The 15792-nt window shown below is 42.7% G+C and overlaps 1 protein-coding gene across 2 annotated transcripts in view; it reads right to left on the reverse strand.

The window, feature by feature from the left end:
• Nucleotides 1-15792, reverse strand: part of LOC100882740 (serine/threonine-protein phosphatase 4 regulatory subunit 1) — a 165160-nt gene that overhangs the window by 123151 nt on the left and 26217 nt on the right. For both annotated transcript variants that reach the window (XM_076529742.1, XM_076529746.1), the window contains exon 2: nt 13157-13322. In XM_076529742.1, coding sequence (XP_076385857.1) covers nt 13157-13320 — 164 coding nt within the window. In that variant the 5' untranslated portion in view covers nt 13321-13322. The remainder of the gene's footprint in view (nt 1-13156; nt 13323-15792) is intronic.

The raw sequence follows: 15792 nt of genomic DNA on the forward strand, positions 1-15792 counted from the left end.
AAGCGAGACGGAGCCGAGCAAAAATCTAAGGAAGAAGGCCAAATGGGGAGGGGAGGTCGAGGGCCCGAAGGAAACACATGCCAGGAAGGCTCGTGCCACGACGATCTAAGCCGTATCTCGTGAGGTTGCAGCTGCCCTGCACCACCGCCGCAAATTGCCTCTCCCCTTCGTTTTGCCCTTCTCCGGGGCCGTTGTTGGCCGCACGATATACTCGAGTCGAGCCACCTAGCTTCCTTAAAACGAGCCCGACTCACAGCTTCTTTCTTTAACTCTCGCTCTAGACCTAAGCTTATATTTCATATTTTAACGTGGAACTCGGAAAATTTAAGATATAACATATTGACTTGTGTTATAACTTGACGCATTTGGGATAATCTCGAAGCTACTCATGACGCAGTCACAGTTCAAATACGATAGACTTATCTTCCGTTTGGAAATTGTCACGTTTTCGAGATCGCAAGTTATCTTCGTTCAATTGATCAGTTTGATTTTCTATCGGTAGAAGTAACTGTAGAGGCAACGTGGGTCTCGAGATGGTTTCGGGCCCCGTTTCAAAGAAAGCGAGAGGGTCGATGCGTGCTTCGCACCTGGAGGTACGCGAAAACGAGTCGGTTCGTGTCGGATCGGGCAATAAAGGGAATCGAGAATCACGATTAGCTAGATTATTTATATAGGTAACTGGCAAGATTGTCTTAATGATATGCAAATAGTATAAGAGGAGCCTGATTGAAGTTGATAGGAAGTATCCATCGAATTGGAGCCCGCTCGAGTGTAAAATCAATCAGGGATACCGGGAGAATCCGCCGCGCCGTTATATTTTGGCAACAGGATAATGAAGAAGACGAAGAAGAAGAGCAGCATGGCCGGGTGAACAAATTCGATCGTTGTCGACCGTTTGACGGCTATTGGGCAGAGAGATATATTCAGTTACCGGGTTTAACACGAGACGCGCGTCGTAACACGATAACTGGTCGCTCTTTCGTGTTCCCCCAACAGCCCACAGCGAAGGGCACTAACGACTCTTTCGTATGATCAAATTTTCGACTATCGAATATTCATCGTCCAACGGAAAGAGGGGTCCCGGGCTCTTTTTATACGGACCAAGTCGACAAGTTTCGCTCTCTCTTTCTTTCTCTAGCGTCCTAGTACCGGTACGAATCACGAAAGACCACCGGACCAAACGTGCCGCGTTTCATCCACCGTCTTCACCTGTTCTCTTCACGTTTTTAAAAATCTCAACATAAATGATAAAATGACAGTGACAAAATTTGTTCTTATTGTATGCTTTGTTATGCTGCATCTATCATATAACAATTTGGAGGAACAGTGTTGTCAGAATGTGTTGACTGTTCACATATCATGTTAAAATGTCTACCACATCATGTGTGACTCCTGCTACAGATTCAACTAAATTAATTATTTACAGGGAAAGCAAACGATAGAAAGCTTCTAAGAGCTCTTAATGTTGAGACAACGATATAACAGATAAAAAGACGAAATCTGTATTGTAGTTTGATCTGTATTGTAATTTGTAGTTTGATGTCAGTCATTATTCTTGTGGTGAACATATTAAACATGGTTCTAAAACTTCACCAGCTAAAATTTGCATCAACGCGAAGATAGTTAGCTATCTGTAGATCTCCGTGAAAATTGCCGTAATCGAGGGTGGAAAATTTTAAACGGAATCCAATGAAAGACCGATCGCGATAACGTCGGACAATACGTGCTCGAGTCTGGAGGTGTTCCAGAAAACCCGAATAAGTTAAGCCCGAAGTTTACTCTCGACCGCCTTTATTCCTGGGGACACTTCTCTTGGGAAGAGAGTACTTGTGAGCCGCTGTTCGCCCCTGTTACAGGACTTCGCGACCGACCAGCCTCTCCTGGAACGGACCAAGAGGAAGCCAGTAGCCGGGGGGTTATTGCCGGGGCGCGATGTCATTTTCTCTCGGTGGCGAAAGGCTTTAGAAAATGAGAGAAAGAGAGAGAGAAGTGGCAGCAAGAGGCAAAGGAAGAAGGCTAGAGAAGAGACTGCGGAGAAACACTTAGTCCCTGACGCGTTTAATGCACGTCAAAGGGCCGTCGTCCTCGTCATCGGCCTTCTATTAAGTTGTCCAATAAGTTTCCACCGTTTTTTAATATTGACTCCTCTGGCGGACGTTACCAAGGGCTCGTTCTTGTATGATAAAGATTAACTACGAAATTATTATAATTTTTTTTGGACATAGATAGGGTTGGCAGGTATTAAGGATATGAAGAGAATGTTCGAAAAGAATATTCTGTATTGTAGTATTATAAAAGTTACAATTATATTCCAAACTGTATATAAAGATTTAGGAACTTATGAACATACATCACTTATGAACATATTCGCCATATACTTATGGACGGTAGTGTACATACAGACCCTCATACATATGGGGTCTTGTCACCTTAATAGTACAAATAAATTTTACCACAGCTTACCTAGAAAACGAGTCAAACTTATAGGCATAATCACCTGCAATATAACAGTCCTGAAGAAATAATCGATAAAAGAATCAGAGTCTTTAACAGACATCGAACGTTAGAAGAAGAAGACAGCTCTGGAACGTCATCGACCACCCTTCTCGCGGTCGGGAGACACCCGGTGTAAAGGACACGACCGACAGGATTAAAAGGATCGAGGATGGACCGTCTGGCGAATGGTCCTTTCGGTCACCCTCGACGCATTTAAACGAACCATCGACTCGTACCGCGTGCATTCTGTTCGCAGAACGTGCACCCTCCTGTCCAGAGCGTGTTCTGACGCGTGCTCTTTCGTTCCACCATGTGTCGGAGTTCGCTTTGGAAATCGCCAGAAGAAAAAGGATGTCCCACAAAACCTCTATCCCGAGATAACTTTAACCTTTGAATCTTTTCACGAATGCACGCCCGGATATGTATCTGTCCGACGATGCCTTCTGTGCCGGGGTATTTCCGCCCTGGCTATTTCACTCGGTGCTCTACTTACGCAAACATGGCTCGTGCTATTTCTCGAGGGCGCATATTGCAATTTTTCTGGAATTTGTGTAACTATTTATTGCTGAGGGATTTGTACATTTTTTGGGGTGCTTTGATGAGGTTTATTGGATTGTGGCATTCTTTAAAATTTGATGTGCTAAGGTTCTAAGTGCCAAAGTTCCAATTTCAAGATCTCGAAGTCCTAAGATTGCAAAATTCCAAGTTGTGAAATCTACAGATCCAGAAGTCCCAAAGATCAAGAATCCCAAGCTTCCAGGGTTTCAATGAAACAAAATTTCAACGTTCCCAAAATTCTAAGATCTCAAGCTTCAATCTGAAATCCTAAGCTCCAACCTCTGAAAGTCTCAAGCTCCCAAAATTCTGAACTTCCAGAATCCCACACCAGGTCCTAAACCCTCAGAGTCCTAAAACTCCACACATCCAAACAACACAAAGTCCCCAAATCTGAAACTGCCAAAATGTACCTAAGATCCCAAATTTGCCAAAAGCCGAATTCTCCTAAAAATGGAAGTCGAAGCTAGAATACTCGTAACTGCAGGATCGTTGAAGGGTCACTATTTGCTCGTGGACGAAATATCATCCGCGAGAAGAGAGGAATTCAGGAAAGAGAGCGTTCGCTCTCGGATTTCCCTGGTTCGCTGTGGAAGCGACTATGCTCAGCCTCTCTTCGCCGGAGGTGAGCAGGAAAATCGGAAGCTTTGCCGCGAGAACGCCCTTCGAAATGGTCGTTACCGGGGCCCTGCTGATTATCTAAGGGCGGACGTCATTTCCGCGTGGGCGTATGCCCTCGGGGGGTGAAGGGGAGGAACGGCAGGCACCCCCTTTCTGCCATTCCAGGATTAGACTCGTCGATTGCCAGCCTCGACAGCTGGGGTAGATTTTTGAAATTCCAGCTGCTGCCTATTTCCTATGGTCTTCCGGTGGAATTTCATCGATCTTTCTCTACATTGTGCCAGACAGAAACGAGCCTTAATTCGCGACGATAACGTTTATAACCTTACGTCGTTGATGGACGTCGCTGAAAAGTGCATTTACCAAAAATACTTTCAGAATTTATTTCTTCATTATTTATTTCGTCGAGGATAATTTAGGTTCAGAAAAAGAAACGATTTTTCTTGTGGTTATATATCACTGCAAATCTGCAATGAAATTCAAATCTGTAATGAATGTATAAACATATTGAGTATAAGTACTCGAGGAATTTATAATGTACGAAGAGAATAAACATATGCACATTTTTGAAGAAGATTTTGTTATGTACATTTAAGAAGATACATCATAACGGTGTCAGAAAATGGAAATTTCTTTGTGCATTTAAGTTTTGAACACTTAGAATGTTGTATCAAAATTCAAACACCTGGCTATCCCTATAGTCATAGGGACGGGTTATGTACAAACGTCTAGCAGGGAGGAGGCAACGGAGATAATTTCACGTTATTTTTTGTCTCGAGGTTCGTGAGGTAAGATTTCTGGAATGTAATTCAAGTTTCTCGTATCTACTGTGGTATGCGATTGAGGATGAATGTGGGCTAGAACGATAGTGCGAAGAATGTTATCTGGAAGCAGCTTTCATGCTTTTATGGACACCGAACTGGATATCCGATTTTCTTCAAATTTCCTGCTGATATTCCGCTCGAAGTATTCCGTCTTTTTTTACGGGTGTGAGGCTCATAGGTAGGAGATTCATAGGTAGGAGATTCATAGGTAGGAGGTTCATAGGTACAAGTCTCATATAGGGACAAGGATCATATAGGTACAAGTCTCATATAGGGACACGGCTCATATAGGTACAAGGCTCATATAGGTACAAGTCTCATATAGGGACAAGGCTCATCTGGGTACAAGGCTCATGTAGGTACAAGGCTCATGTAGGTACAAGGCTCATGTAGGTACAAGTCTCATGTAGGTACAAGGCTCATATAGGTACAAGGCTCATGTAGGTACAAGGCTCATATAGGGACAAGGCTCATATAGGTACAAGGCTCATATAGGTACAAGTCTCATATAGGTACAAGTCTCATATAGGGACAAGGCTCATATGGGTACAAGGCTGATATAGGTACAAGGCTCATATAGGTACAAGTCTCATATAGGGACAAGGCTCATCTGGGTACAAGGCTCATGTAGGTACAAGTCTCATATAGGGACAAGGCTCATCTGGGTACAAGGCTCATGTAGGTACAAGGCTCATGTAGGAACAAAGCTCATGTAGGTACAAGGCTCATAGGTACAAGGCTTATGGGTACAGGTTTCATAGTTACTCTATGGTACTCAGTTTATAGGTGCTTAATTATGGACAAAGTTAAATAAATTTTTTTAAATTATGTCGCTATCGAGTTGAATGTTTCAAGAGGTGAATGTAAAGTTTACTCACGAATCTTGCAAAGTTGAATCATAAAGTAAAGTCAAACCGATGGAAATATCAGTATTTTATAGAATATGATCACAAGTCATGACCGTAAATTTAATCGGCACGGTGAAATGATTGGAGAACTCGTACAGAGAATAAAGCAAAGAAGGACGGTTCGAAAGCAACAAAAACTGATAATCACAGGTTTGCCGGTAGGATTCGGGGGTACACATGTATCAGAAAGCCGACGATGGTGTCCGTGGGCATCGGTCGTCGATCGCAACAGAGCACATATATTTTTTCTGTAGACCCAGTCGGTCGATGGGCGCCCCTGAAGCGGGACCCAGAGGGTGCATTGGAATCGTAGAGGTTCCGAGGGTAACAAACGCGAGTAAAATGGATAAAGGCTACACCTGGCCTCCGGATGGTCGACGGCGGCACGCGCTCTTCTCTCTCTCTCTCCTTCGCCCTCTGTTCCCATCTTTTTCTCTCTCGCGGCAGATAGGTCTCGTTTTCCCCCCCCCGAATGTACACACCTGCCCCTCACCGACACGCATGCACGTCGTTTACGACTGTGCTCGCCGAGGGTCGTAAATGCACACGGATTACTCCCGGCGATGCCCGTGGAGCATAGAAATAGAAAGTGGAGACCAGACGAGGAAAGACATGCCGCAACTAGAACATAGACACCGTTGCAATTCCACAGCGTTATTTCCTAGGATACGGACCGGTGTGGAAAAGGGTGCAACTCGTTTTGCATATGCATACGAGGATGTTAATGCGAGACATGCCTCGACTTGTCGATGCGACATGACGAAATAACCGTAAATCTGATCGTGAAATTCTGCGGAGTATTCGATAAACGCTCGTTCCAAGGCTTACACAAACTCCATAATTAGGATGTTAACGCTTCATGTCATATGTGAAGGATTAACACATATGGATCATTTGAAATCGTGAACGATGTTTATATCGAATAACGCATAGTTCGATTGCTTGTTGACCTTTAAAAAATAAAGCAAACAAGTGGAGTGAAATATCACCTCACACGATTAACGCAAGATCTGTGTACGTGCATCTGTTGCACGTTTATCTTCAAACAGTTGTTTTGAACCTCAATTTATTTCCCATATGCGTAAACAAAATAATTTATACGAAAATAACAAAACTGTTTTCAAAAGTTTACGATAGACGAACTTTATTCTTATCATCTACGTGATCAACATATTTTGTTGGCTAACCGGTTTAATCACCATATTTCTGATCAGATTGAATCTACATATTTCGTCTTACCGTTTAATTAACATGTTTTGCCTTACTATCAGATTTAATTAACATATTCTCTCGTACTCAGAATTAATCAACATCATTATTTCTTATTATCGCATGTTTCGTTTCATTATCGATAACTGCAATTCCATCACAGAATTATTCATAAAACCGTAATATAATAAACGTTATGATTATTAATTACGGAAGGGTTTCAAAAGATTTTTCGACTACATGGGGAGTCTCGCGTGCAGGGAAACGTAAATTTTATCAACGCTCCTGTCACGACGTAGGAAAAGCGGTGAAGCGAGATGACGGAGAAAGGCAGAAGCCTAAAAGCCGGCTGCTGCCAGCAAAGATATCCTAACTGTTTCCCTGCCTCTGTTTTCAGCCTGTGTTCCACGCGAACTTTGCCATTCCGATGCACCCTTAATCCCTTTTCCGTTAGAGCGTCGCAATGAAGTTGACGCGTTTACGCCCCCTTGAAACTTGCTGCTGAAAACTTTAACGTTCTCTGCGACTATTGCTGCCGATCGGAACAATGGCCAATCAATACTTTCGATAACATGTAGCTATCGAATGGAACGGAGGTTCAGTTTTATAAAAATAGGTTTACCTATGCTAATAGACTCTTTACCTATACTAATAGACTGTACGTTTTGATATTACAATCATAGTTTAGTATCAAGAATGTCAAGTTTTGTAATTTTTTTGAATTTTCAAATATCTAAGTTTTGTAAGTTTTAGAACATTAGGTTTACCAAATGCTTTAATTTATAATATTATGGGCTTTCTATAAGTTTGCTAATTGGACAAATGTCTGAATCCTTAAATTTCTGAAAATTTGAAACTAACTTCTATCACTTCACTTCTTAGATCCTCGAAATTTTTCGATCTTGAGAATAATAAATTTGAATAATTTTCAAAGCTACTATCCTTCGCCTACCTATCGATTGTACCAAAAAAACGAGAGCATGTGTGGGATTTTTATCGCCGGGATCTGTAATTATCGAACTCAGAAGAAATCGTAAAGGCACGCGCCCTTCGCCCTATGACCATCTGCCGTCCCGTTCCTTCCCGTGTTCTTCTCCTTTTTTTCCCCATATCCAGCACGATCGATTCGCGTCACGATATCCCAGCATCTGCCGTGGAAAATGGTCATTAAAGTGTCCCTTGCCTCATTAGGGGCTGCTCTCGCGATAATCGCCGACGTCGAAAACTCGAGTGCTGGACGAGCGATCACCTCCACGGCCGACGTGGAAACTTTTAATAATGCGGTCCTCCGCCAATTACCCCCGCAGCCTGTTGTTTCTTGTCGCGTTCCGCCATGGAAAACTCCACTGGACGTAACTGGACAAACGAACCAACCCCTGCCGACGAATTACGAGTGTAACTTCCCTCTGTGCGCGAGGTCACGTACCTGGACAGCTCGTTTACCTTTGTAACGCGACGTTATTGGCGGCTTCTGTTTTTTCTATGCTTCGCTGGGAATTGCGATCGTGGGTTAGGGGGTTGATAGTTTTCTTTTAACTTCAAACTTAATGGTGATTTGGAAATTTAGGTGACTTAGGAATTTTGGGGCTTGAGTAGGTCTACGAAAAATTTATTGTCAATGTATGTCTATTGATACATATGAAGGTAACTGATCAAGGAATGGGGTTTTTGAGAGATGTAGGTCTATGAAAAATTTATTGTCAATGTATGTCTATTGATACATATGAAGGTAACTGATCAAGGAATGAGGTTTTTGAGAGATGTAGGTCTATGAAAAATTTATTGTCAATGTCTATTAATACATATGAAGGTACTGATCAAAGAATACGACAAAGTTTAATGTTGAATCAATATTATCAAACCGGTCTTCTTCATGCAAATCAGCGATAATAAGCAATTTCATGAGGAACGACGTACTGATAGTTGAACGCAACATCGCGCAACGTGGCGCAAGCCCACCTATGTCCAGTTGCACCATGTTACGCTACACTTTTCGTGCTAGAAAAAAATTCAGTCTAACAAAGATCGCTGTCCCAGTGACCGTGATACCATCCCGTTTCTTGAGCAGCCAAAACCGAATCACGAAATTACCTGAACGTAAATCGAAATCGCAAATACCCGCGCTAATACCCTAATCCCGGTTTATTGGTCCCCCCTCTGCTCTCTCTGGTTCCTCACCATGTGGTCGTGTCTAGTCGCGTACGTTTCACGTATTGAAAGCCGTAGCGAGCGAGTAGGATGAAAAAGCGGACGACGACAATCGGAAAATTGTGCCATCTGGCCGAAGGCTGCATTCACACCGAACAATGTCCGCATTATCTGTTCTCAGCGGTAGTGGAAGAGGCATGACGCGGCAAACGTTCGGGTATACCGGACAAATCGACTAGTCATCGAATGACTCCGCCGACAAAAATCCGCCATTTTCTACCCACGGAAAATTCGATGAAATCTGTGCGGATTTTTCTTCACGTTCGCTTTTCGATTTTGTTACATCGCCTTCTTTCAGTTTGGACTTGGAGTTTATATTTCTGCAAATGTTACTGTCGTTCATATTCTTTAATAGGTTTGAACTAAAAGTTCGCTCTTAGTGAAATTGAACTCTTAAATATATTTTGAATTTGGGGATCCTTGATGTAATGACACAAATTGCAGACTCGATCGTGCTGCGAATGTAAGTTTGATTTGTTTCATCTGCAATATGATGTGCGTCACGATGGTACCTCGCGATGGTGCGTCATGATGGTACGATGGTATGTCATGATGGTACAATAGTGCGTCATGATGGTGCGTCACGATATGCGTCATGATGGTGTCTCACGATGGTGCGTCACGATGTGCGTCATGATGGTACGATGGTGTGTCATGATAGTGCGTCATGATGGTACAATAGTGCGTCATGATGGTGCGTCACAATGTGCGTCATGATGGTACGATGGTGTGTCATGATGGTACGATAGTGCGTCATGATGGTGCGTCACCATGTGCGTCATGATAGTACGATGGTGTGTCATGATGGTACAATAGTGCGTCATGATGGTGTCTCACGATGGTGCGTCATGATGGTACGATGGTGTGTCATGATGGTGTGTTATGATGGTACAATAGTGCGTCATGATGATACGATAGTACGTCATGATGGTACGATAGTGCGTCATGATGGTGTCTCACGATGGTGCGTCACGATGGTGCGTCATGATGCTACGATGGTGTGTCATGATGGTACAATAGTGCGTCATGAAGATACAGTGGTGCGTCTTGATGGTACAATAGTGCGTCATGAAGATACAGTGGTGCGTCTTGATATTGCCTCACAATGGTGCGTCACAATATTATAAATCAAACAGCCAACAACCAACAACGCCCATATTTTATAAAATTAAAATTTTGCAAAGTCTTCCATAATTTATATTTGAGTACTAAGTAGATACTTCGTAAAGAAAAAAGAAGAACGACAAAGGGTTAATACGCCAAGATAGCGCGCATTGTAACATTCGGTCCGCTTTCGACGAGCCCGTGTCGTCGTCAACGAGTTAGTTGGTCGTCTAGACTCGTTGCAGACGTGACCTAAGGTGCGGATTAATTTTAGCAGTATTTTGTTTCGGCCGTCTCGCGTTGTACAGTCGGCCGAAACCCATTGGCTCCTCTTCGTCCGCGACTCCTTGGTATTTCAGAATATTTCGCACGTGCGTGTGACGCGACGCTTTCGAGGAAACGTATCGTGGCGCCAAAAGTATCAGCGTTCCCGCACTTTCCGCGAATATCTTTTCCTCGCTCATCCTCGGAAAGAGTACAAAGAAAAGTTCTGGGAATTTGTTTAATTAGCGTTAGCACCACTTTGCTTGAAGTGCGTAATCACGTATCTTGATGCTTTAGATCCGACCATGCGCGTATTAGACAAGTACAAGTTCTTGTACATACTTCTTAAATTTGAACATTTGAAGCTAAGTTTCAACAATTTTTATATTTATAGAATTGTAAATTTAGATTAGAATTTCTATGTTCGTTTATTACACAGTATTGTAAATGTAAAAATTGTAAAGAAAAAATTTGAGAATGTCAGAATCTCGATCAAATTTCTAATAACATTAATGTGAGCAAGTTTTTGTAAACTCTTACTGTCTGATGTCTTAATTGCTGGACTAAACGTTCTGAAGGAAGAAAAAGAACTTTTCAAACGTACATGAAATTCCACGAGCACGTTGTCCCCGGTAGCAGGTAATCGGAAACCATGCAACAACGTGCGCGGTTACGAAACACGCCTTTAATTACATGGTCTGGGTGCTCTTGGCACCTGTGAAAAGGCCAAGCTGTCCACCAAGGAAACCCGGTACACGAACCTCCGATAAGTTACTCTTTTCTCTCATAGATCACATACACCATTCACAAATTCTTCAAATAAAATTCGATCAAATATAAAAACAGACTATTACAGAAAACAGTTATTTTACTATTATCCCTATGACTTGACTCGAGTGTGCAAATATACAGATAGACTTGTCTAACAATGTGCAAATTATTAAACGATGAGAATCAATTTTGATGGTATTTTTCCATCAAAAGCCCACTCTCCGTGATCAATATCCGAATATAAAAGGAGACATAAAGTTGCAGGAAGCATCGGTTCCATAAAGTACGCGTCTAAATTTTGCTCTACGGTCTATTTAACTTATAGGTGTGCTCGATGTACGGTCCAAAGTTCGCTCATCCAAAACGTACGCGTGAAAAAGAGCGACGAAGAGAGAGGGAAATCGTAAAAGAACAGAGGCAGAAGGGAAGAAGCAAGGGAACGCGAGAAAGGAGAGAGAAGCGAATGACGTTGACCTCAAACGAGGCGCCCGGCAGTTGGACGGTGCAGGAAGGGAGGACGCGACGCCGCGCGCCGCGACGCTGACGCACCGTGTATATTTGGCTAGGGTCCGCCACGTCCGATCGTGGTACTTCTTTCCGCGGTTGCTAATCTCGAGTGACTGCTATCCTCGATATCCTACCGCTAATTTTCTTACCCATTCGATTTTCCCCGTTTCCTCACCTACAAATTTACTTTCGGAATTTTACTAATAAAGTAAACTGGTCTCGTACGATAATTAGACTACGGGTATTTATGCGCTTATAATTATCCAGTAAGACCATTATCTGCATACCGCGGATCTCGATTGCGGAATTTATGTGTAGACTTCGGTGTACCATAAATGAACACTTGAAAGAATTTAATAATCACGGTGTTGGTAATAATGTCCAGTAATGACTTAATAATACCGAGGACGATGATGTTAATAACGTCTAACGACTCATTATTGAATTTATAATATTGCAATCTTCGCACATTTATTTTTACTTTCACGTATCCATAGTTCAATGACGATACCGTGATTTAAATATATAATTATGTTCAAGTATCTTCCGTATATTCTGCATATATAAAACATTCCCGACTCGTGTACACATAAGTGATACGTAAATTAAAACGACTTTTACTTGCATTAAATTAAAAATCTCGACAAACATCGTCAATTACCGTGGTTCGAGAGAGAAGAGTTAGACATTTGTTAATGAAGAGAATTTTCCGGAGCGGTTCAGGTAGCAAAGAAAGCGGAGTGGATGTAAAATTCGAGGGTAGGCAAAATGTGTCTCGGTGGCGAAAGTTCGGGGCGACTAGATAGAAGAAAGTCGAGGAGGAGGGTTGGTATAAGCAAACGCGAGGATTCGTTGTAAGCAGAAGAAACAGCCGAACGTCGACTACCGGCGCTTCGAGAATTTATGGACGGGTCTTTCCCGTCTGTCTCTCTCTATGGTCGGGGGTACGACGCATCCGGCCGGTGCTCAGAAAAAGCGAAACCTGCACGAGAGGACTTCGACGTTACATTGTGTTGTATCCCGTCGATGCACACCGCAAAAGATTTCCTTTTTTCACCGTATGGAAATGAGCAGGCATTTCTTTCATCGCGAGCTTATTCAATGTCTGCTTACGCGTACGTCATACACTTTCCTCTCTTTCTCTTCCTATCCCCGTGGCTTCAACAATTTCGCTCGTATTTCCCCGTTAAACATCGTTTCTTTCATTCCACGGAGACGAGTGTGCTTCAAAGAAATCCTGCTACTACGCCAATTTTCACCAAATTCCTCCCTCGATCATATTCCGAAACTCAAATAATACCCAAGCTTAAATATAAAATTAGGGAGTGCATTAGTCGTATCGGTAATTAACATTCGATTGTTACACCTATAATTAAAAACGTTGCATTTATTTTTAATTAAATAAGAAAATTTTCAGATTTTCAAACAAGAAATTTTTTAGACTCAGAAGTGAAATCAGTTAGCTCGTTAGCAAAAATTCCGACAAAAATATCTAGAAACAGTATGATTCCCTTCGACACCTCTGAAAGTTCCTCCATGCAAATTTCGATATCGTTTCTCTTACTGGTTCAGCGATACGGTCACACTCTTCAACTTTTCCGTATACATGCGGGGGAGAGAGCAGGCAAAGCGGGACCGACACTTTCGTTCACGAAATGAGGATAAAATAAATAAATTGGCAACACTCACCGTGTGAAGTTCGTGTCCGACGTTACGTACTGTTGCAATTTGAGAAGCAGCTCGTCCCTTTCACCTTCGTCGCCGCTTCCTCCGACATTGCAAATACCGGTCTCAGAGGCGTTAGGACTCAAATTATAATCGACATCGTCTTTGTCGACATCATCGATCTCCATTGCTGCAAACACAAACATCATTGTTTCTATCGAACAAAATCATTCTTTCGACTCGGTTTGAATTTCGCGCGCAAAGATGGTGGCACATGAACGAATTGTAATATTTTCTATATAAATAATTGTATCAATTATAATAGTAATCATGTAGTTTTTAAATGAAATACAGTTTTTATAAATTGTGCAACCAGTTCAGAAGTTACGAAAAAATATATATAACTGAGCAACGTTTTATAAGACATAATCCTGTAAAGAGAAAAATTAAATTGGATGATGGAGTTAATAATTCCGGATCACGTAACTGTTATATAAGAAATGATGGGAGTCAAAGGGAAATATGTAGATTAGAAAGTATTTAAGGCTTATTGAAAACGCTTAGAAGTCCAAACTCGACCGGTTCATCGTATCCGCAAACACGTTTGTTACCCGGACAATTTTCGTCGTATCTTGAGCATGGAGCTCAAAAGAAGGTTCCCGGAGTGTAACTAGCGTGTTCGTAACGACTCGTGACAAGAGTAAGAGAAGGAAGTTCAAAGCAGAGGCTTTAAACGAAGCAGTTCCTGCTCCTAAGTCTACGTGCCTCCCTCCTGCTTCCTCCGTCTGTCTAGATATTCATCTATTTTCCTAGCCGTGCTCTCATATCCCGGCTAAACACGAATTTCCCTCGATTTCTCTATTTTCCTCCGCTTTGTCCGCGTTATTTCGTCCTCGCGGAAAACTCGTTGGATCCCGTACACAACGAGAGGAAGAAGCGTGCAAGACGAGCGGCAAAGAATATAAAAAAAATAAGCGTTTTTCTTACGAGTAACTCGAGAGCTTGCACGCGGTTGAAAGCGGAATCACTTTCCGCGATGTTATCCTCTTTGAGGGCTTCGCGAAGAATTACTTTAATTTTCCTGGCTGGCACAAATTAATTCTTGTGCGCGGATGTTGCTATATTGCATGAAACGATCATTTATGAGATTCGCGAGACTCGTGCTCTCCCGGCTAGATATTTTTCTCGACGTACTTAGGCGGCATCGATAGGGAAGGGGGATAGAAGAGAACCGGGGAGAAAGAAATTGAAGGAAAAGATTTTCTTCCCGATGTCGGCCATTCCTGCGGCGCTACAGAGAGAAAAAGAGAGGAGACGTGGACGAAGAAAGCGAAGAAACCGGGGGTGGAGACGAAAGAGGACAACGTACAGGGTGGTTCAGCGAACTTGTTACGAGTCGATATTTATTATTGATGGCAGTACGCTCATTCTTTTCTTCAACTTTTATCCTTTCTTTCCAGACTGGAGTTAGGATTCTAATACATGAATATTCTTACACGTCACATGCATCATTTTCAACCCTTTGTATCGTGTTGCACATATGCTACGAAATTGATATACGTTGTCGAACATAAATAATTTACAGAATTTTTAATTGATGGAACCATGGAAAATGTTTCTCCTCTTTAATTATAATTTATTATACCTCCTTGAAATTCTGAATATACCGCATTTTTTCTTTTGTATCAGAATAAAGATGTACCAGAATACAATCGTGTCGTCGTACGTTATAACATGATAGTAGGTAAAAGACATTTACAATCCACATTATTTTATAGTTTAAATTGTGTTCTTGTTAAAAAAAATGTGAACATAAGATGCTTAATTGAAGAAACGAATAAAAATTGTGGCATAGAGAGGGGAATTGTAGTAAAGAAAATGTAAGTAATCGAGCAGTAAGAGATTAATTGAAACAGCCAGTATATCGATCTCTAGGAAGGAGAATTCCGTCTGTCCGATTGTAGGCTCTCTTTTATCGTGACGCTCGATCGGATCGACCGTTCCGGCGTCGAGCCCTTCTATCTGAAACAAGCAGAGCCACCCTCCTCGAGACCACCCTTTCTCGCCGTCCGGCCTACTACAACCCCCTCTATCGGGCTGCTGGCATCGCGGCGTGGGAGGGTTGGGGCTGGGTACCCAGAAACTCATTTGAATCACGTGCAACGACGAGTCAAGTGCAGCCGTACTACGCGCGTTACGCCGACGTATATACGCGCCCTACTACCACCCAGTTACCGACGACGATTTCCTTTTTTTTCTCCCTCGGCCGTTCTCGTCTCCTCCCTCTTTCATGCGACGACTCGCGATTACTCGGGCCGTTTATCGATTCCGACGTCCGTAACCGTGTCGTCCCGCGTTCCATGCCCAATCTCAACACCCATCATCGATTCTCTTTCCATCGCGACCACGCAGTTTGCTTCCCTTGTGCTTCTCGTGAAGCATTCGTCGGAGACGAAAGAGAAGACCGCGGTCATCGAAATTTCTCTCGGGCGCGTAATGGATAGCAGGATTGGGCGGCAAACGGCGACTCGCGCGATCGCTAGGGGTGGCTGCCACGGGGATGAAATGGAAGGAGAAAGATAGAGAGAGCGAGGAAGGGACGAGAGAAACAGAGAGTGTGGAGAGAGCAGAGGGGCGTGGCAAGATGAATGATCGCAAGA

The sequence above is a fragment of the Megachile rotundata genome, chromosome 3 (genome assembly GCF_050947335.1).
Source record: "Megachile rotundata isolate GNS110a chromosome 3, iyMegRotu1, whole genome shotgun sequence".
Lineage (NCBI taxonomy): Eukaryota > Metazoa > Arthropoda > Insecta > Hymenoptera > Megachilidae > Megachile > Megachile rotundata.